The sequence below is a fragment of the Grammomys surdaster genome, unplaced genomic scaffold (assembly GCF_004785775.1).
Source record: "Grammomys surdaster isolate TR1022 unplaced genomic scaffold, NIH_TR_1.0 341, whole genome shotgun sequence".
Taxonomy (NCBI): Eukaryota; Metazoa; Chordata; class Mammalia; order Rodentia; family Muridae; genus Grammomys; species Grammomys surdaster.
The window spans coordinates 3,067,743-3,089,155 of record NW_021604760.1 but is presented as its reverse complement, the minus strand read 5'-3'; the positions used below and the strand labels follow the sequence as shown (position 1 = coordinate 3,089,155).

The 21,413-nt window shown below is 41.0% G+C and overlaps 1 protein-coding gene across 2 annotated transcripts in view; it reads left to right on the top strand.

The window, feature by feature from the left end:
• The window catches only part of Patj (PATJ crumbs cell polarity complex component), a 299,188-nt gene that overhangs the window by 145,319 nt on the left and 132,456 nt on the right, over nt 1-21,413 (top strand). For both annotated transcript variants that reach the window (XM_028778758.1, XM_028778759.1), the window contains one exon: nt 19,775-19,971. In XM_028778758.1, coding sequence (XP_028634591.1) covers nt 19,775-19,971 — 197 coding nt within the window. The remainder of the gene's footprint in view (nt 1-19,774; nt 19,972-21,413) is intronic.

The window sequence follows — 21,413 nt, the reverse complement described above, 5'->3', positions numbered from 1 at the left end:
TGGAACATTTCACTTCGGTTTTTGAGCACATGAAGATAGGGTCAAAAACATGGAGAAAGCTAAGTAGCACACCAGCCCAGGAACAGAGTACCAGGTAAGGAGAAAAAGAAGGTGTAACCACCTGCAGACTGTGGGGTGTGATTATCACAAATAACCCACAGATACGAGGCCCAGGATTGTGAAAAGTGAGTGAAGCCCAGAGGGAAGTAGGGCCACTGTCAGATGTGCTTTGGGGCGTTTCTATACACACCTATCAGCAATCCAAGCTCAGAGTTCCCAAATGCAACTGGCAGAGCTGCGTTTGGACCCAAATCCAAACCCCAACACCAAGTTCTTCTTCCTTGGCTTTGTTGATGAAGCTGAGCACTCATGTTTCAGACCTAGAGATTTAGGGGATTGGGTGGCTCGAGCTCCCCCAAAACACTCAGGAATTCACTCTTGAGAAGCTGGACACAGGCCTTCACCATGTATGGGTGCCCTTCGAACCAGGCAGAAGGGCTTTGTGCTGTGAGCACATCCATGACTGACTCTGGGTAGTGCTAGCACTGTAGAATTCCACTAACATTTGAACCAAGATGACTTTTCTGGAAGGGTAAAATATATATAGTGTCACATCCCCAACATCTGAAGGTCACAGTCCTAGATTAGTTAGTTGTGCACTTTCTTTGTCAAGTTGGTGTTTTGGAGACCTGATTCTGATCAAGTGCCTGTCCTCTGAGGGAGACTGTCAATACTGTCTCACTAGGCAGAAAAAGCTTGGCTGTAGGAGCTTCAGGTAACTGTTTGTAAAAGAATCCATGCCTTAGGTTGAAACACAGATCTGCCCTCATGAACATGATGTTTTTGAGCTGTTCTCTTGGTCCCTCCCAGCCTTCTGAGTTCCTTGTTGTCTAGGAGAGACTCTGGAACTACTGCATGAGATCGTTATTTGAGGTAACTGTAGCTCAGTTATCATTATACATTGGAGTTAAGAATTGCCCCTGAGAGATTTTAGGTTGGTGTTAAATAGCTGTTTCTTAGCCTGCTTTCCCCTTGACTTCTTCCTCTGAGGTCCAGCCCCTCTTTGTCTTTTTTTCTTGTAAGGATAGCAGTTGCTCACTGATGCATGAGTGTCTATCTTGGTTCCTCCTGTCAGCTGCCTTCAATGTGGGATCAGATTAAAGCTGTTGTATCTTTGTGTCTGAAAAAATATTGTAAAAAAAAATACGATAAACCCCAAAGCACAGCCGTAAATGCTTTGCAGAGACGCACAGCACCAGCCCTGAGCTGACGTCTTCTGCTGCTGTATACGACAGTCTTTGGTATCTGTTTTGTGTCATTGTCAGAGTCCTAGCTGCCAGGTGTTCAGAGCTTTTTGTTGTTGTTAGACTTTTCAGGTATGTGGGAGAAATGTCTCCTCCCTTAAGGAGCTTTCATGTTTAGCTTCTGCTCTTCTTCCTGACTCACTTGTTGTTTAGATAAATGCCGATCTAGGTCACAACAGAATCGCAAGTACAGCTTTACAGCTGGACTTATTAAAATAGGCACTCTTATTGTAGAAAGAATATATATATATAATTTACCATTTAGGTTAGCTGCTTGTTTTGTTGAGGGAGGGAGGGAGGGAGGGAGGGAGGGAGAGGGAGAGAGGGAGAGAGAGAGAAAGAAAGAGAGAGAGAAAGAATAAATGAGTGTGTGCACATGTGTAGAGATCAGAAGACACCTTGCAATGCTGGTTCTCCCCTTTCACAGTGGGGTCCAAGGATGGAACTAAGGTTACCAGGCTATGTGGCAAATGCTGTTTACCCCCCTGAGCCCAAGGAGTCAACTGCTTACCGTGGTATAAAGCAGCTTTCTTCAGGACATTTTATCCTCTCAAACTGAAACTCTACGTTTATTAAACAGCACTGCTCCTGTCCCCCATCCCTAACCTATTGGCTCCTGATAAACACCATTGTATTTCCTGTTCCTGTGTATATACACCCCATTTAGCTATCTAGTCATTCATGGGTACACTGTTGGGCTGCTTCCATCTCTTGGCAGTTGTGACAGGCCCTGCTATGATTAGAGGTATGAATCTCTTCAAGACCTGCTTTTGGATTTTTTGGATATATGTTGAGAGTGCTCAGTCACATGGCAGTGAGACTTGTAAGGTTTTTGAGAAACTGCCTTACTGACTCCACAGCCGGCCGTTGTACCATTTACTGCTAACAGCCACGCATGCACGGACCCAGCTTGGAGTTCTCACAGCACCTATTCCTTTTACAGCAGCCATTCAAATGAAATGATAACTGACTGAGGTTTCCATCCTCATTCTGTCCTGCCCAGCAATGCTGAGCACGGTCGTACGTGTATCCTGACAGCCGTATATGATCCTGGAGTAGTGTCTCTTCATGTCCTTTGCCCATTTTAAAAGTGAGTTGTTTTGTTTTGTTGATGAATTACAGGTTCTTCAATGTATATTCACGATATGAACTACTTGTCAAGTACATTCTTCATTCGGCTTGTGGCTTTTCAATCTGTTGATGAGTGAAAATTTAATTTTTATATCAGCCCCATTTGTCTCTGTACTTTTGGCATCATGTTCAAGAAATCTTTACCAAATCCAGGTCATGAGGCTTTGCCTTATTTCCTTCCAGTAATACTGTAATAAGGGGACTAGATTTACCTGACTCTGTTTTTAAACCACCTTTAGACCCACAGTAAACTTCCCAATTCCCCTTACCCTTACTCTCCCCTGCCCACCAGTCTCCTCTGCTGGAACTTACCTGCTGCCATGGATGAACTGCTCGACCGCTCGACCGCATGCTCATTGTACCACCTGTAGTTTGCGTTAGATGTCATTCTCACTGTTGCATGTTCCCAGCATGTTCACATGTACCTTTTGACAGGTACAGTGGACACCTGAGCACTTCTTCCAAAGAAATACCCACATGCCACTGTCACTGGCCTAAAGAATCTCTACAGTACCCACCCGTTCCCTCTGTCTCTGGGGTAATTTTAAATTAAAAACTTTGACTATTCAAAAGATATGTCACCATCAAAGTTTTCAGTCCCTTGGTTTCATACTCGTCCAAGTAGAAATTTAAGAAGGGTTATCCCATCTTCTTTCTGTCAGTCTTTGTTAGCAAAAGCCTCAGAACCATAAACCACACTTAGGAAAACTGCCAGCTCCTCCCCCCCCAACACAATAAACTTTATTCTTATGAAAGTGTTTGGACCATTTTGTGAAGCCTGTGAGTTAAAGCAGGCAAGATCATTTCTTTTTAGTCTATGACCGAACTGAGACTGGACTAATGATCTGATCTCCCAAGATTTCTTGTCTGAACAATAGAGTCAGGTTCTTAACCCCGTCAGTAGTTCCTTCCCACAACTCTCTAGTCATTACCCCATGGCTTCAGAACTGTGTGAATACGCCAATGCCTGGGCAGCAAGAAGGAGATCTTGCTGGTGGCTGCTTTCTTCACCTGAGGTCTCTTTATGTGCTATTTCCTTCACAAATGCTGGTGTTCAAACTCAAGGTGTGTGTGTACAACTGAGTTGGACTCCCAGCTCTGTTGAAAACCTCATAGGAACTCAGAGGCCGTGGGATGGAATTGCTAAATATAAGTATTTATTATTGCTTAGTGTTGTTTGAATGAAGTGAATTATGTTTAGATCACATTGTAACAAATGATAAAATTCATGTTGTTTTTTCCCCATTGAACTAATTTCAAAAGTCTTGTGAGATTTTTTTTTGTCACTGTTTAAAAATTAATTTCTGTGCAACCTTGTGCCTGTTAGTTAAACTCCCGTAGTCTGTTTACTCTTGTGTAAAGTAAAGACAATTATAGCAATAATTTTAAAACATGCTGTGTAATTAAAATTGGTCTAATGGAGCTTTCAGGAACTCTGTAGGAAACAAGGAAAGCTGTGTCTGGTGGGGACTAAACTTCAGGCACATAGAAGGTGGGTACGAGGCACCATGCTGAAGTCTACATCGTTAACAAGTTCTCAGGTTCTTTGAGATGGAAACTCAAAGTTAACTACTTTGTAATAGGTTAATAGGTACAATATAGCAAAATAGAAATTGAAAAGTAGTTATTTCTTTAACTAGCTCTTTTTAACTTTACTATGTATCTTTTAGTAAAAGTCTTTGACTCTAAAAATTATTTATTAATAATAAATAAACATATGAATGACCCAAACATGATGTCATTACCGTTTTAATTTTCCCAGGCGTTAACTCATTGCAGTAGGAGTGTGTGTGTGTGTGTGTGTGTGTGTGTGTGTGTGTGTATTGTTACTGTTGTTGTTAATATGAGGTACTGATGGTGAAAAAACATAGGATCTGTCTAGCATGATGGAGTGTTTTGTTTTCTACTTGGGATGCAGAGGCAGATAGCTCTCTGTAGTTTTAAGGCCAACCTAGTCTACATAGTGAGTTCCCATACAGTAAGGGATGTATGTATGTATGTATGTATGTGTAGATAGATAGATAGATGGATACATACATACATACATACATACATACATTCTGTCTCAATAAAACAAAATAAAAAAAAACCCAAAACCTTATATGTTTGGCAAATACTGTACCATTGGGGTATATCCTCAGTACTTATAAGAATTTTTGATTAACTTGTAACCCATCTCTTGATCATTGTAGGTACTAAAGAATTTATAAATTTGTAGAGAGTTTTTTGTATCATTTATATATTTATGCTAAACCTGTAGCTCTGCCTATACTGTTCAGAGGTAGTTTCTTCCTCTAACAAGATAGTGTGGAACATAATGAAGGACTATAGCAGCTCAACAGAACATTGACACATCTCAGCTAGAATCCTGCTTCCTTCCTCTCCGATCCTTATTCTGACAGTTATTTGAAGTGATGCTGTGTACAAGGCCTGATAACAAGAGCATGCGTAGAGAGTGGTTATCTTCTGTTTTCTGTCACTAAGGGGCCAGGTCACCTGGAAGATACCACATTATAATTCCTTTTCTACTTTCTGCTACAGTTTAATTATCTGAAACTATCATTTCCCCACTTCCACAAAATATAATTAAACACCTAACGCTGTCAGTGCCCGTGCTAGTGACAATGAACTGATGTCCATGGGATCTTTGTTAATCAGCTTTGCATGAGGCATTTACCCAGATCTTTCACCTCTTCTATGCTATAACCACAGGGCACTTGTAAAACAATACTTCTGTGGTGGCTAAAAACCAAAACAAAACATCCCACTCCCTGTTCTGATATAGACAGTGTAACACAAATGATTATAAAGAGTGCTTTTGAAATTAGATTCTGGTTTTTGTTCCAGTGCCATTTTCAATTTTGAGAACATTTTTTTTTATGATCTCATAAGATTTATTTACACTTGGATCTTGTTTGCAGAAAACTACCACTGACACACATCCCAGCCCAACAATAGTCTATAGAGATCTACAAAAATAATATAATAGAAGTGACTCCTTTGTCCCACCTCCAGGAAGTGAGAGTTTGTAGATTTGACAGAGTCCAGATAGCATTAAAAATGGAGCCCCTACCATAGCTCATCCAGGGAGTGTAATTTGGGAAACAGGTGTAGTAAACTCTGACAGCAAAGCCTCATGGACACAGAGGTTAGCGAGGACCCTTCGCACTTGAACGTGGGTTACTTTCTTCCCTACTGAGGTGGGCTTTACCTCCCCTTGGAACTAACCTACTTTCTTGTTGTTTTAACCATACAGTGTTAAATTTGTCTTTGTAGACTGACCATTTGCCTACTATCTCCCCCACTGCATGATTGCCTCAGAGTGTTTCCACACCTCCTTACCAGAGGGCTTTTGCTGAGTGGTCAGTCTCATGGGCTGAAGTAAAGAAGGAAGGGGCTGGGCTACCTGTGGAAGTGACGATAGCCCAGGTATGCCTTTGGTTCCAACCTGAGCCGCTTGCCTCAGTGTTGAGACTGACAGTAGTCAAAGTGTCCTGACTCGAGGAACTTTGGATTCTGTGTTCAATATGCTGCTTGTTTTGATTAAGCTCTCTGACCCTCAGTGTTTTCTTGATTTTGAATTCTGGACTGGCTTCTTTGTCCCTCAAAACTTAGCATGGTTATTATGAGGTTAAGTACTGAATATACACGTGAAATCACTGTCTGGTGTCCCCTAACTGAAAGAGCCCAGTGATACTCAGAACTTTCAGTGGTTTTGATGGTATCAATTCAGTCTTTACTTTTTCTTTTAATGTACCCCATAGTGCGCAGTATAGTGTCTGTTACAGAGCTGTCATTCAGAATTTTTAATGAATAAATGGAGTAAAATTACTACTCTGTCTTCCTGTATTACTTTTGGTCTCTTCCCCTAGATACCGTTAACTCGGTTCTTATCCATTCCCTGTCATTCTTGGGTGGATAATTCCGTCCTGCTAAATGGTCAGGCTTCCTAGTCTTCCTACAGTTGAGTAGTAACTCATCCCAAACACTGCTCAAGGCATTCCAGCTTCTCTGTCTAGGTTTAGAGCTTCACTACCTCCTGTTCCTAACTGTAGTTCCAGGATTGTCTTTCCCAGTCCCAAGCTCCAGCAGCCAGTCACCCATTGTCTGTTGTTTGTCCTAAGCCAGCTTGGTGTCAACCCTGTGCTTCTCTCCGAGCTCTGAGCATCAAACAGTAGTTCCTTGTTGGCCTCCCTTATTTGGACACAGGGTCAGATGATAGGTGTTCTTTATCTGTTTTCCCTAAGCTAGAGATTTGAAAAGGACACAGATATGTTTAGATTTTCTTCCTAATTCTAGCTGATGTGAATATGTCATGTCTCTTTATTGTGGGGAAGCATATAGGGTTTGGAGTGGCAGACACTCAAACCTGACCCTCCAATATGCTGCAGAGGAACTGTCCACTGGGCACATTCCTGTTCTTACACTGGCCTCAGCTTCATAGTCTTTAAGGAATAACGATTGTGTGTTACAGGGTTGTTCAGATGATTTTTGTATTGTTGTCTTTCAGTTGTGAGATGTTCCAGCTTTTGCAAACATGAAAAGAACAGTGAGTTCCATTATTTTTTCTTGAATATATACAGTGCTATGCTGGCTAGTTTTATGTCAACTTGACACAACTGCAGGTCAAGTTTCAGTCATCAGGAAGGAGGGAACCTCAATTCAGAAAATGTCTCCATTAGATCCAGCTGTAGGACATTTTTTTTAATTAGTGAAGAGGAGATGGAGAGGGCCCAGTTATTGTGTGGGTGTCCACCCCTGGGCTGGTGGTCCTGGGTTCTATCAAGAAAAAGTAGGTTGGAAAAACTCTGGAAAGAAAGCCAGCATGCAGCACCCTTCCATGACCTCAGCCCAGCTCTTCTGGGTTCCCACAATGAATTCCTGCCCTGATGAACTACAATATGGAAGTGTCAGCCAAATAAACCCTTGTCTCCCCAGTTTGCTTGGGTCATGGTGTTTCATCATAGCAATAGTAGTCCTAGCTAGGACATGTATTATCCTACCAGATTCATTAATAACCAAGTTTTTCTGTGTTTCTTGCATCTATACATTATTTTTTCCATCCCTAGATATTTTGTCACTTTATACACACATATACACTACTTAAAAATACAGCTGCAGTGGCACACACCTATATTCCCTGCACTAGAGAAGCTGAAGCAAGGAATCGATGTTCCCAGATGTATCAAACATCCTTCTTCCAGTCCAGCTGCAAAAGATACCTGTAACTTCTTGGTAGCTCTATCTCTGTCTCTGTCTGTCTCTGTCTCTCTCTCTCTCTCTCTCTCTCTCTCTCTCTCTCTCTCTCTCTGTGTGTGTGTGTCTCTGTGTGTGTGTGTGTGTGTGAGTGTGTGTCTGTGTGTCTGTGTGCATGTGTCTACCTGTCCCTCAATGCCTCCAGGCCTGTACAACCTTCATCCTGAGGAAAGGTTGGGTCCTTCTGTCCCAATAAATCAGTCCCAGCCTGTTGATCAAGTCTGTCTGCTTCCCTGCCTTATTTTTCTTATGTGTTTGGTGGTTTTTGCTTTTTGTTTTGTTTGTTTGTTTGTTTGTTTTTACTGTAAATGCATGTAGTGAAGGTTCTGATTGATGATTTATAGTATGGGAAAGGTAACCATAGTGCCTAACACAAAGGTTCACTTTAATTTTATGACTAGTATAAAGCTTGTGTGAGTTTTTTGCCGCATATGATTGCTTTAGCTTTGATGCACCTGATGGGAAATTGCAGATGTGTCTCCTAGTGGAGGCTACCCCCACTCCTTACACACGCCCTGTATGCTGTCTTCAGGAAACAATGATTCTTGCTCATTGTCTCTTTTACTTTATTTAGTTTTTATTTTATTTTGTATCTAACAGATTGAATTTTTATGAGTAAAGGGAAGGAAATTATTTTAAATTGTAACATTTTGTAGCTCTTGCCAGATTCATGGTTTCCAGAGGCAAACTCTGGGGTGCTCAACTTTAGTACCCTGTGTCACACTGAAATTCATTACTCTCACCTTGCTTTACCTCCCTATGGTAAAGCTGAGGAATCCTTCCTGTCCGAAGCTTCATAAACACCAGAGGAGTTGAGCTGTCCATGCTAGGAGCACTGTCTAGCAGTAAGAGCAACATGCATATTCATGTTCAAGAGTAATGACTCTTGTGCTCAGTGACTTCATGGTTTCATATTTTGATTGTTAACTTTCCATATAGATTTATATAACATTATTAAGCCTGCATGTTAGCAAAAATATTGACTATACTTCATAGCCTGCTTTTTTTTGTTGTTGTAATATCAGTTTCTTTACACTAACGTGTTGCTATCATTTTCCGTTTGGTGTAACTATTCTGAGATTTTTTTACTTGCACTACCATTTTATTCGTAATGATTTGCTGTTATTTTCCTTCAGATATTTTTACTTTTCAAGCCTGTGTGCACCAACTCTGAAAATTAAAAGTTGTTTATTAAATAAAAAAAGAAAAGACTGGGATTTTCATCGTAACTGATGTTAACAAGTGACATTATTGTACTTGCTGCATAGGCAAAAATGTTTATAATATTGCCTTTGTATCATCAGACTCTTTGTTGTTGGAAGCAGATCAAGTAGCTAAACCATCTGAAACTGCTTTGAGTCTTTATTCCAGCGCATTGAGCATTTGCTATTAAAATACTAGGCAGTGGCTTGAATTAAATGTCTTTCTGGGAGAAAGGCTTTGTTACTTAGCAACACCTAATATCCTGTGATGATGGCAAAGCACTCCAAGACCCACTAGAGAAATCCTTCTGGCTTTTTGGACAAGGAAAAGACATCTGGTGCGTTGATAAAGAATTATGAGCAACTGGAGATTTGGAGGAGTTGTTCTTGTTTTTCCAAATAACATCGTCACAGGAGTGGAAAAATCCAAGTTTAAAACAAACTTGACTGCCGAACAGAGCGATAAAACTGTATCCAGTTATACTGATCTGATATTCATTCAGTGTATGTGAGTGAACCTGAGGTAGAGGGAAGCTGGTGACAGTTCCTCATCTCTTTTTAGAAGGGAAGGGCATCCAGGTTGTTTGAAATGGGAACCACTGCTGCTTCCCTGACTCCCGGAGGTGTATAGAAGAAAGACAGCATCTTTCCATCTTAGGTCCTGGTACAGAGTAACTGAAGAAAGAAAACAGCTTTATTGAATACAAGTTTTGTGTGACATGGGAACTTTGAGAGGAAATAAGTTCCAAAGAAAGGAATAAACTTAATATAGAAATAGATAGTCTTGGAGTGCGTTCTGATGGTGATAAATGCGGGCAGTGTGTTTGTGCATGGTCGTCTCTCAGGCCTTGTTCAGGTAAACATGCTCCTTGCCCCGGTGTAAACAGGGCATCTCTGCAGTGACCCTAACAAACAACCTGCTTGAGAATTGATCAGAAAACCTTCTAGGCATTATTGCCTGCTTCAGGGCGATGAGTAACCTCTTTCCTGCCAGTTTCTCAGTTGCCAAGCTCTGTATTGTTGGGAAGCAGGGAGCATGTCCAGCATCCAATAAAAAAGTCAAAGAAATGGTTGAGCATTTGCAGTTTGGGTGTACCCATGGTCTCGGCTTCTTGGGTGGTGGAGGTAGACTCTTGAATTGAAGAAATTCTTCAGGAACATAGGCAATACAGAGACATGGTCTCAATAAATAAATAAATAAATGATAAATAAACAAAGAAAAGGATGACATAACGGAGCTGGTTTCTAAATGGCTGGGTACATGTCTAGCATGGATGTATAAAGCCTGGGTTCACCCCAGCACCACAATGAATAACATAAACTAGAATTTGATGTGATTAAGATCCTACATGATTATAACACTCTTTTGCTGCTTAAAACTGGTATTTAATTTGTGATGTGGTATGTCTGGATATGTATATATGTTTGTGTATAGAGAAAAGAAAATATGAGTTTTAAATTGCTTACGGGGGAGTCTTCCTGGATGTTAATACAAAAAATATATTCTACCACTTGAAAATAATACATTGTTCATGGTGTTCATGCTAGTTGTCATGGAAAGGACTTGTGATAGCCTGAGCTCAGCTCCACATAGGGATCCCTTGCTGCAAAACCACATGTCTGATACTCCAGACCTGCTTATGCTGACTGGCAGCATAGAATTGAAAGTCCAGAGCTAGTAAATGTTGTCCTGATGTTTCAATGGTAGACTGAGTTCAATGGTTAGCCAACATGCTAACTTGACTTTTCTTTCCCCATTTGAAACTATAGTTCACCTTTCGCTAAACCTACTGAGTCGAATATAATTACTGGAAATTGCTTGGCTCTGGGATGAGTGGAGGATGTATTTGGATGTAGGGAGGAAAAGAGAAGCAGTTAGGGTTCTGAAGTTCTTCATTGTATGGACCAAAGGAACCTCATATTTAATTCTGAGTCATGGTGATAGAGACAGGGAATTTTGCTGAGATGCTACTTGTGAAGGGCTGCCTTCAACTTGATATCTGTATTTTCATGACTGTCATGATCTTTACTGGAAAATGTTCTGCATTGCATGGGGGACAATTCTGTGATGACCCACAAGAATCATGTCAGTACCTTCTCGTGGTAACAGATTCATAATCATTGCCCAGGCTTAACAGTGTGGAATCTCAAAAGCTGGTGCCCGGTCACTATTTATTTTCAAAAGAACCACGTTTAACATGTAGTATGGGGCAAAAGTAGTATCTTTTTATTACCCATCAAAAGGTTCTTAGCAGGGACAACTGTGACAAAAAGTAAAATGAACAGAAAACACTTTTTGAAAATTTTAATACAGTTTATTTATGGTTCATGTGCTAAGGGGTACACATGGCGGTCAGAGGATTGCTTGAGTGAGTTGGTTCTCCATTGCTATGATGCACATCCTGAGAACTGAACTAGTTGCTAGGTTTGGCAACAAGCATTTTTTACCTTCTAAACCATTTCTCTGGGCCCAGTCACAAAATTTATTGAGCTAAAATTTCATGTGACACCAGATCCTTTAGAAACAAAGATCCTAAATCTCAGAATACTGTCTTTAAAGGCAGACAAACATAACAGAAGGGTGCTTGGAGGGTAAGGAATACGGTCCCATGGTGCTACACTAGGCAGAATTCTGCACACCCTGCCCTCCAGTTCCAGGCTCCCTGGTTCTTTCCCTCTGGGTACAGGGTGAGTCACCTGTCACATGAACTTCAGGTAAGAAGAGAGGGAGTAGATCAGAGAAGAACCATCCTTGGCTTCAATCAAGAAAGAGGAGTTCTGGTTCCAGTGACCTGCTCGAGGGACTGAGTAGCAGGACTCTGCAGTTTTATCAGCTCCTCCTAGTGTACTTCTCATGGGCCAAGCTGCTGTGTTTGGGGTGTTGCATTCTGAGTGCTAGCAGTAGCTATGCTGACCAGTCCCCAGTGGACAGGCTGGGTAAGTGATGTTCCAGCCCCTTAAAGAGGACTTCAGGTCCTGAGCTTAAGGTCTGTCTGCTCCACACAGCAGGACTTGTCTCAAAGAGAAAGATGGAATGAATAAGAAAAATTGTGGGGGCAGCTTCTTAACAGCCGCCGGTCCCCTCATCTAAGGACAAGCTGAACAGACTGGACCCCATGGGTGCAGGAGACCCAACTGACCGGATTGTCTCAGCTGCCTGATGGTTGTGCCATCTGTGTGGGAAGAACTCAGAGGCAGAGCGAGTGGCGAGGTCTCCTTCATGTTAAGAGCTATTGTGAGAATGTAGGCTTTCTACACAAAGCACCTCAGCCTGAGGGAGAAAGCTAAAGTCTGTCTTAAAAATAGTATTAGGTGAATATAAGATGATTTGATAGAAAGCAGTTTATCTTAACTTCTGGTTATGCTAACTTCATGGCCTTTTATAAGGTCTTTCCTCTGAAGTCTTCTTTATCTGTAAAACAGAATTCAGTTACATGGTTTGTTTCATCTTTCCCAGGGATAGGGAAAATGCAGAAATCAGTGTATCAAAGAAGTAGAATCATCTTCTTTTAATCCTCTTCAAGCTGTGAGTCTAAAAATAAGGTGTAGGATAGCATAAATGCAGGGGCTGTAGTGTTAGTCATGTCCTGAGCAGGCATTTGGTCATCCTGGTGTTCCTCCTGGTGGATGATAAATGTAAGTTTTTTGGTTTTTTTGTTTTGTTTTGTTTGTTTTTAAATGATGCTAGGAATTGAGGCCAGGGCCTAGCACATGCAAAGCACACCCTGCCACTTAACTACACTCCCCCACACGCACACCTACCACATCCCTAATAGAGTATATTTTAAGAGAAAGTGTCTATATAGTAATTTGTTTTTCTAGTAGCACTAATGCATTTTGAATATAAGTCTAAAGATGAAATTGTGCTAAGTGAAAGGCATTCGTTGGAGCAGTGTTATGACTTTAGATCTGAAATGGACTTTCTGTCCTTTGGGAGTGGTATTGAGATGGTTACTGAGCAGTTGAAGAGCCTTAAGGCAGCCTACACTTGTGTCTTTCAGTAGGTGTGGTCTGAGTCTAGCACAGCAAAGCACTGACAGCAGTGGCTGAATGAACGAGAATTCAGTTAGAGCTGGGCTGCATCCTCATCAGCTACCGGCTGCTCACCCTTGGCAAGGGACGTAGTACTTGAGTCTTCTTTCTCGAGTCTTGAACGCGGAGATGATAGATCATTTTTACCAGAGAAGAAGAAAATGGAGTGAAAGATTCACCAGAGTCTCTGCAACTTACCAGGTGCCCCATAAACTGTCAGTAAACTCTCAAATGATGCAGGAATGCTCCACGATAGTGCCAGGATTTGCTCTGCTGAGTTTCTATTTGAACTTACTCCATCTGTCTACAGAAGTGAAAAAGCCATGATGTTGCTGGGAGTTGACTAACTCATCTGTTAGCATTAAGTAAATTAGCTCTGGAGCAGTCCAGTTGCAGAGACATTGAAGTGGCCCCAGGCTCCAGCATTACGTACCAACTAGTCTTACCTTCAGTGGACTGCAGTGTGTCTGCAAACATCCTTGATCTTCCTGTTCACTCGCTAAATAGATGGGTGGAGACTAGGGACGTGGCTCCAAAGTTGGTTATTGTCACATATGTAAGGCTCTGAGCTTGATTCCCGGGGGAGAGGGAACACTAAATAAATTAAATAAATAGTCTCAGCCCCTAGGTTGTTTTTTTTTTTCTTGAAGTGTTTATTTCTCTTGAGTTGTAACGAGTCATGTGGATGCGTGTGACAGATTTCACAGAATGAATTCCGTTTGTTTTACAACTTTGATGTGAAGGGAATTCCATTAATATTGGTTCATTGATTCAGTGGGTGTATAGCTATGGCATTAAAAACTCAGGCCAGGAAAATTAAACTTCTAATCTCACAAAGGATAATAAACCTACATTTTAAACCCTACATGATTAATATGAGAACTGAGTTTTGAGGTCCATTAGATGAACAGTAGTGCTTTGTATGTATGTGTTTTTAAAACATGACAGATTTACCACTTTAACAATGTTTGGCTATCCTATCTTTAAATTTGCTGATACGCTACAGCAGTGCCTGCGCATCTTCAGAGCTTTTTCACCATCTCTAACTGGAGCAACTCTACTGCCGGTTTTTAAGCTGTTTCCGTGGATTGTATCCACAGACAGCACTGGTTCTGCAGTGGTCCTTTGTGCCTCTTGAGGAGCTGTGCTTGGTACTCTCACTGACAGTAACTCAGAAGCAGGCTGGATGGTAGGGGACAGTTGCAGTGGACACTGAGTGCTTTCTGGTTTTTGTTTCTTCTTAATATCATCAGGAGAGAAATGTTACTTACTTTCAAATGGCAGTTTTCCTCATGGCAGAGACAATTAAGAAGAAAAGAACAGCTTTGTCATCAATTGAAAATTAATTTCAGACATCATTAACTAAGCATTGAAAACAAGATCATGATTTTCTCTTCCCTCTGCATTATTTGGACACCTGTATTTGAGGTTATTTTAGGGAACATGTGCTCTTAAGGAAACCTTACTTTTACAGATAGATTTGGCATGTAAACAGATCCACAAACCAGAGACGCAGTGACTTGGCAGGCACTTAACTCTTGTCTCTCCACCCCAAGCGTCTAAGGGAACATTCATTGTTCACACTGAGTGCCTGGGCCTCGCACAGTTAGTTCTGCCCATTGGATAACATGGAGGTTTACCAAAGGAGAGTCCTTGTCATCACTGACTTACACAGCTAAGCAATAGAATCTATTTCCCCCCTTTGGATTGACCAGGCGAGTTTATTTTTGCTGCTGCTGCTGTAAAGTAGCACAGTAATGTGATTTTATGTTGATTTCCACACTGGACATTTCGGTATGTCTCATAAAGAGCCAGCATGTAAAGCATATAGAATTTGAATGTACATGTGTTTAGCCATGTACAACAACAGGAGATGCTAACAGTAATGATCAAGTGGGGACCAGCACCAGGCGTTCACTTTGCTACTATTCATCTAAAAGCAGTGGACGATAGTGTGATTAGAATGTAGTCTTATTTTACTATTCAAACCTATCATGGACAGTGAATACTCTCTAAGTTCATTGCTATTTGCTAAACGCTTTAAAGTTTCCCTAAGCATGAGAGTTTGGTATCTGACTGTACAGAGTAATTAATTGCCATGAATAGCAATTTGTGAGTGCAGTGGACACTCGTAGCAAAAGGATCTGTAGTTCACAGTTACATTTAGGCTTCAGATGCCTGAGATGGTAATGTCCAACTTTCTAGCCATCTAGGAAATAGGAATAAAAACTATTTTGATATTTCACCTTACCCCAGTCAGAGTAGGCATAATTAAATAAAGAGAGAGAGAGAGACAGAAAATGTTGGTGTGGATGTAGGGAAATAGAAAACATTTGATCACTGTTGTGGATCATATTTGACTACTGTTGTGGGGTGGAGTGTAAACTGTTGAAGTTAGTATGAAGGTACCTTGGAAAACTAAATACAGTAATACCCCTCTTGGGCCACACCCCTATTACTCTCTATCCTACTGCAGAGACACTGGCTCACGCACGCCCACTACTGCTCTATTCACAGTAGCCATGAGATCCAAACAGCCTGGATGTCTGTCAGCAGAAGACAAGATAGTGAACGTATGGTACATGCACACAGTTCTGCTAGTAACATAAAATTTGCAGGTATATTGATGAAACTTAAAAACAAGTAGCACTTTCAAGTATTGGCAATGAAATCAGAAGGCAAGATAGCAACTACTGTACTAAAATTTTGCTGAAGATTCTGACATAGTAAGATACAGTTTTATAACCAGCACACATACAGGATTGTTCGGCTTTCCTTATCATAACAAATATCTGATATAATCAATGTAATAAAAAAGCTTAGTTTGGCTTGCATGTTTAAAAGTTTCATTTTATGGTCAGCTGACTCAGTCCTTGCACTCCTGTAGCAAGGCAGTAAGTACTTTATAGCAGTTACATAGAAGATACTCTCTTGAATGAACATAACTTGAAGATTTCCTATTTTCCTCACCTCTTGAGGCTTATATAACCTCCTAATAGCACTGCCCTGAGGAACAAAGCTTTAATATATAGGTGTGTAGGAGTATTCCAAAGTCAAGATATGGCAAATTTTTAAGTTGCCATAAAGCACTTTTTGCTAATGAATGTTTACTGCACTAACAAATTGCTATCTAATTGGCTAATTGATGTTTAAATGGCAAGAAACTTAGCATTTTTCATAGATAACACTACAGTCTAATAGAAAAATCTAAAAAAAAAGAAAGTGCTATCTTAAGAGATTAGAGAGTTGGTAGGCTAGAAGTGAATAGTCAGAAAAATATAAAATGAAACACATGAATAAGAACCAAATCTCACCTGAAGTGGTGGTTACCTCCATATCCCTTGTGCCACTGTTACACCCCAAACTCTTGTTCTGCTTGACCCTATCATCTCCCAACACCTGGACCCCCCCCCCCCATCATCGTCGTTCACCGTTCCCCATTTTTGTCAGATGCATTGTCTCTGTCCTTGAAAGCACATCTCTGTTGCTCCTCACTGTGTTCCTGGCCTCCATCCTTCATCGGCATTCCAATCTAAACACGTTTCTAAAGATTAATCTATAGATGTGAGAGAACACATGGCAACTTAGCGTTTGTCTTTCTAGGTCTTGGGGTACCTTACTCAGAATAATTGTTTTCAGACCAGGTGAGTTTTGAACCTGGAATTTTCTTTATTAATGTTAATGAAAGTCTTTCTAAAACCGTCTAGTTTTCAGCCTTCACTGCTTCAGGCCTCTGCTTTCCTTTGATCCCTTTTATTCCCCCCCTGCCCTCAACAAGGAGCCATTCTAATGTTCACAATATCTGTTTCTGTATGTGTGCACTTGCAGATTTATACTGTGGGCTTTATGTGTTGTTGCCTGGTAACTTGAGTGAATGATACAGAAATGGTATGGTTCTCATTCTGTTAGCCGTTTTGAAAAATCTCTTCTTTGGTGGCATGCTGAGACATCCCTTACCATGGTTACCTCCAACTCCCTGCTATCTCAAGTAGCTTTGGAGCCAACTTCCTCCATGTCCTCTGGACACTTGTTCTGAATATGAATAGTTTTATATCAATTTCACACAAGCTAAAGTCGCCTGAAAGGAAAGACCCTCCATTGAGAAAATGCCTCCATAAGATCAGACAAGCTTGAAGAGCATTTAATTAATTAGTTATTAATATGAGACAGCCAAATCCATCCTGGGTGGTATTACACTGGGCTGAAGGTCCTGGGTTCTGTAACAAAACAGGCTGAGCAACACCCCCTCATGGCTTCTGCATCAGTTCTTTGCCTCCAGATTCCAGCCCTGCTTAAGTTCCTGTCTGACTGTTAAATGGAACTCTGAATGAAATAAGCCCTTTGTTCCTCAGGTTGCTTTTGCTCATGTGTTTCATCACACCAATGATAACTCTAAGGCAGCACCTATGTCAAATTGGGCAACACATATAGCAAGACTGAAATTGCTGGGTTGTTCAGAGTGGCAGTGCCTGCCAGCACTTCTGGCCCCTGTGTGTGTCCTCATGTCTGCAGAGGCTAGTGATAGTTTTCATTCTTAGCTGAATATTAATGTGTTTTCTATTGATAACCTCATTTATTTAATGTTTCATTTGCTATTTTGAAGACCATTTATTTGGGGGATGTAAGAGGGATAGAACCCAAGGTCTCATGCATAATTGGTACCACTGCTGATCTAAAATCCCTGCCCTGAATATTCCATTAAGTTTGCAATTCTAAACTTAATAGGAAATTTTTGAGCATTTCCTCACATACCTGAGAGTTTTTAGTTTATATGTTAGAGCTTGATGTCTTTTTGTACTTTATTTCCAAAACTTCCATTTATTAATTCTTTGGATTAAAACATCTTCTCTTTGTTATATTCTTCTACCTATAGATATAATGTAAGAAAGTATCCTGCTTTATCAGCTATTTTATCTTTAATCTTAAAACACATAGCTATCTTTCTCTATTATCATCATTTTGGAACTTTATTCTTTAGGCTACTGCCATGGTGATTCTCCATCATATGGTGATTCTCCATGAAGGATTTCCTGATTTTTAACTGTCTTCAGAATATGGTCTTAGCTTGAATCATGTTAAATTGTTTCATTGTGGCCAGGAAGCAAAGAGAGTTTGCTTTTATTTTTTTTTATATACAGTTTAATATAGGATCCTTTGTAGTCATCAGATTTAATTTTTTTAAAAAAGATTTTACTTATTTTATGTATATGAGAACACTCTAGCTGTCTTCAGACACACCAGAAGAGGGCATCGGATCACATCATAGATGGCTGTGAGCCACCATGTGGTTGCTGGGAACTGAACTCAGGACCTCTGAAAGAGCAGTCAGTGCTCTCAACCACTGAGCTATCTCTCCAGCCCCGAGAGTTTGCTTTTATTAAAAAACCCTTTCCTCCAATTCCCTTAAGCTATGAATCCGTAATGGATTATTTCACTGATTTAGTGAGAGCCATTAGTGTAAGATCAGCGACCAGTTCCACGGGAAAAGAACCAACAAGACCAGTTCCACAGGAGTGGGATTTATTAAAGATAGAGGGTGTATTGCCGGGTGGTGGTGGCGCACGCCTTTAATCCCAGCAGTTGGGAGGCAGAGGCAGGCGGATTTCTGAGTTCGAGAGTTCGAGGCTAGCCTGGTCTACAGAGTGAGTTCCAGGACAGCCAGGGCTACACTGAGAAACCCTGTCTCGAAAAAAACAAAAACAAACAAACAAACAAAAAAAGATAGAGGGAGAGAGAGAGAGAGAGGGAGAGAGAGAGAGAGAGAGAGAGAGAGAGAGAGAGAGAGAGAGAAGACAGCGGAGAGGAAAGAGAGCAAGGTCGGGGTAGCTCTGCCTATTTATACAGATGAGGAGGAGGATGCACTGAGTTTGGACCTATACCAACAATTAGGATCCAGGCAGGCCCCACCCTGGCTCAGCCCCGTTACTGAACCAAGTCCTCATGCAGAAGCTGTGGGGATGTTTCAGATCTAAACCGCAAATTGGTGAGTACATAACAAGTTTCATAAGAGCACAGTCTTCATTTCTTGCTGAATCTCTGTCTGCTAGAGGAGAGAAAAGACAGGATTGTGCCAGGCGTAAGTGTTGCACCCCAGTCACCCTGAAAGATGGATGTTAAACATGTATAAACCATGACTATTAAGACCGTCAACATAGTGAAGGAGAAATATAACCCCATGGAGATAAAACATTGCACAGGTTGATGGTTGTGTGGGTGTTTTGGATCACTTCTAAATCTGACAGCTAAACAGACATCCTTAATTCCCTTCATTTTACTCACTTATCCAATGTTAATTTATGCTGTTTCTATATTTTAAGAGTATATTTTAGGGTTATGGGCTGCCTGCAAATGGAAACATTCCTGCCAACCACACGCATGGCCTTAAATTCGGTCTCTAATGTGACAAACTTATAGTTTTATATAACTATATTTTAAGTATAATAAATTGTTGATTTTTTTCTAACTAGTTATTATGTCTACTCTCATGAGTTCAATATTTTACCTCTAAAACCAAATACTTTGCTCATGTATCACTGTTAGTGAATATTCTAATCATTCTTGGCAAGATGGAGGCTTATGGCCTTGATGTCCCTGTATTCTGGTAAGTGCCTGAAGGAAAAACAGTCCATGAAGGCTGAGCTAATGGGAATGAGAAGTGAGAAGTTTCATGGGAAATCTAAACTCAGGTGGAGATAAAAATAATTGCTAGCCATCGTTTATCCGTAAGGCCCTGAAAAGCTTACGTGATTTATTCTCAGAGTGGATGAACTGTATACACTAAGTATGGGAGGATGCTCATGTCTCATTAATGTAGACTCATGCTCTATTTTTTTTTCATTTTTAATACAGAAAAGATCAGGCAAAGATATGCAGACCTTCCCGGAGAATTACACATTATCGAACTGGAAAAGGATAAGAACGGGCTGGGACTCAGTCTCGCTGGCAATAAGGACAGATCACGGATGAGCATATTTGTGGTGGGGATTAATCCAGAGGGACCTGCTGCTGCAGACGGACGGATGCAGATTGGAGATGAACTGCTAGAGGTGAGAGCCATTTGTTTTCAAGTTGTCCTTTGGTACTAGGTACTGAGGGTAGCGTAAGGAAGGGCCTATTTGGATTCTTTTATGAATGTGTGAGAACCAGCAAAGTTTGTAGATAGCTTGGTCATTGTGTCACCACCTGTAATCGAAGATAGAGGCAGGCAAAAGGGTCAGAAGTTCAAGACCAGCTTCTGCTACATAGTGAGCTTGAGCCATCCTTGGCTATGTGAGGCCCTGTCAAAATAAATAAATAAATAAATAAACCAAGCTACTAAATCTGTAGAATCTTACTGAGAACAGCTAATGTCTGTCACACTGGTAACTTGTTGCAGTCACATAGTTTCCTTACTTAGAAAGCAGGGAGTAGACTGGTCCTCAGGTAATTACTCTCCAGATAATCTCCTCAGTGATCTGGCAAGGTTGCTCTATTTTCCTAAGCCTAAATTTCGGGGCATTGTTTTGAGTTTATTGAAATTTAATATTCATTTTCTTCATTCATTCAGCTTGTTTTTCAACTGTCCATTAGGACACAGGGACACAAGTACTTTCATTCAAATAGCTTCCAGTTTATAGAAAAAAAGGTTTAAAAAAAAAAAGGTACAGAAAAGCCCTTTGAATTTCAAACTGAAGAAGTGTAATGGTGAGTAACGGAGAGTGCGGACTTATTTCCAGACACAGGCAGCTGTTCTCCTGTCCTGAGGATTTGGCCTTCTGACTTCTGGCTTGTGTTTACCCACTGTTAAGTCCTCTTAGAAAACTAGCCCCACCATGTGGCTTTTAGAGGAGGCCAGTCACAGAGTGCTGGGAATGACACTGTCTGTATGAAGTAGGAGCCCATGAGCTTGTGTGGGTGGTTTCCCCTTCAGACTCCAGACATGTAGAACATGCCTTATACATTTGCAGCCAGTGAACACGGACATTAGCATCTCCCCGCTCTCCAGAGGCCCCAGAGCTTCTCTCCACCTAACTCCTAAAACACCCAGGAGTGCCTTTCGCTTCTTGTTCTGTAATTCAGTGTCACAACCAGAGCCCACACTAGGGATTAGCTCTGACTAGTATACTTATTAAGTAAATAAAGACTATATTAACTACTATAACCCATGCTTCAAGCTTATTTCCTTTAGCTCTTGTTTAGAAATCCCCCTTGAGACTGAAGCGATGAAGGTGAACATGGTAAAAACAGGAGCCAGCTCAGCGAGTTGTTACCACCATGTCTGTGCGAGCACACATTTGTCTTTGGGATTCTTAAGAACCTTAGATGGAAATTATTTCTCTCATGTTATGCATAGGAAAACTGGATTGTAAATCCTTTATTGCCATAGGATTGTCTATCCTTTATTGTTGGAGGAAGTGTGTCTCTTGGGGTGGTCTTTGAGATTGCAAAAGCTCATGTCGTGTCCAGTCTCCCCTCTCCCTCTCCCTCTCCCTCTCCCTCTCCCTCTCCC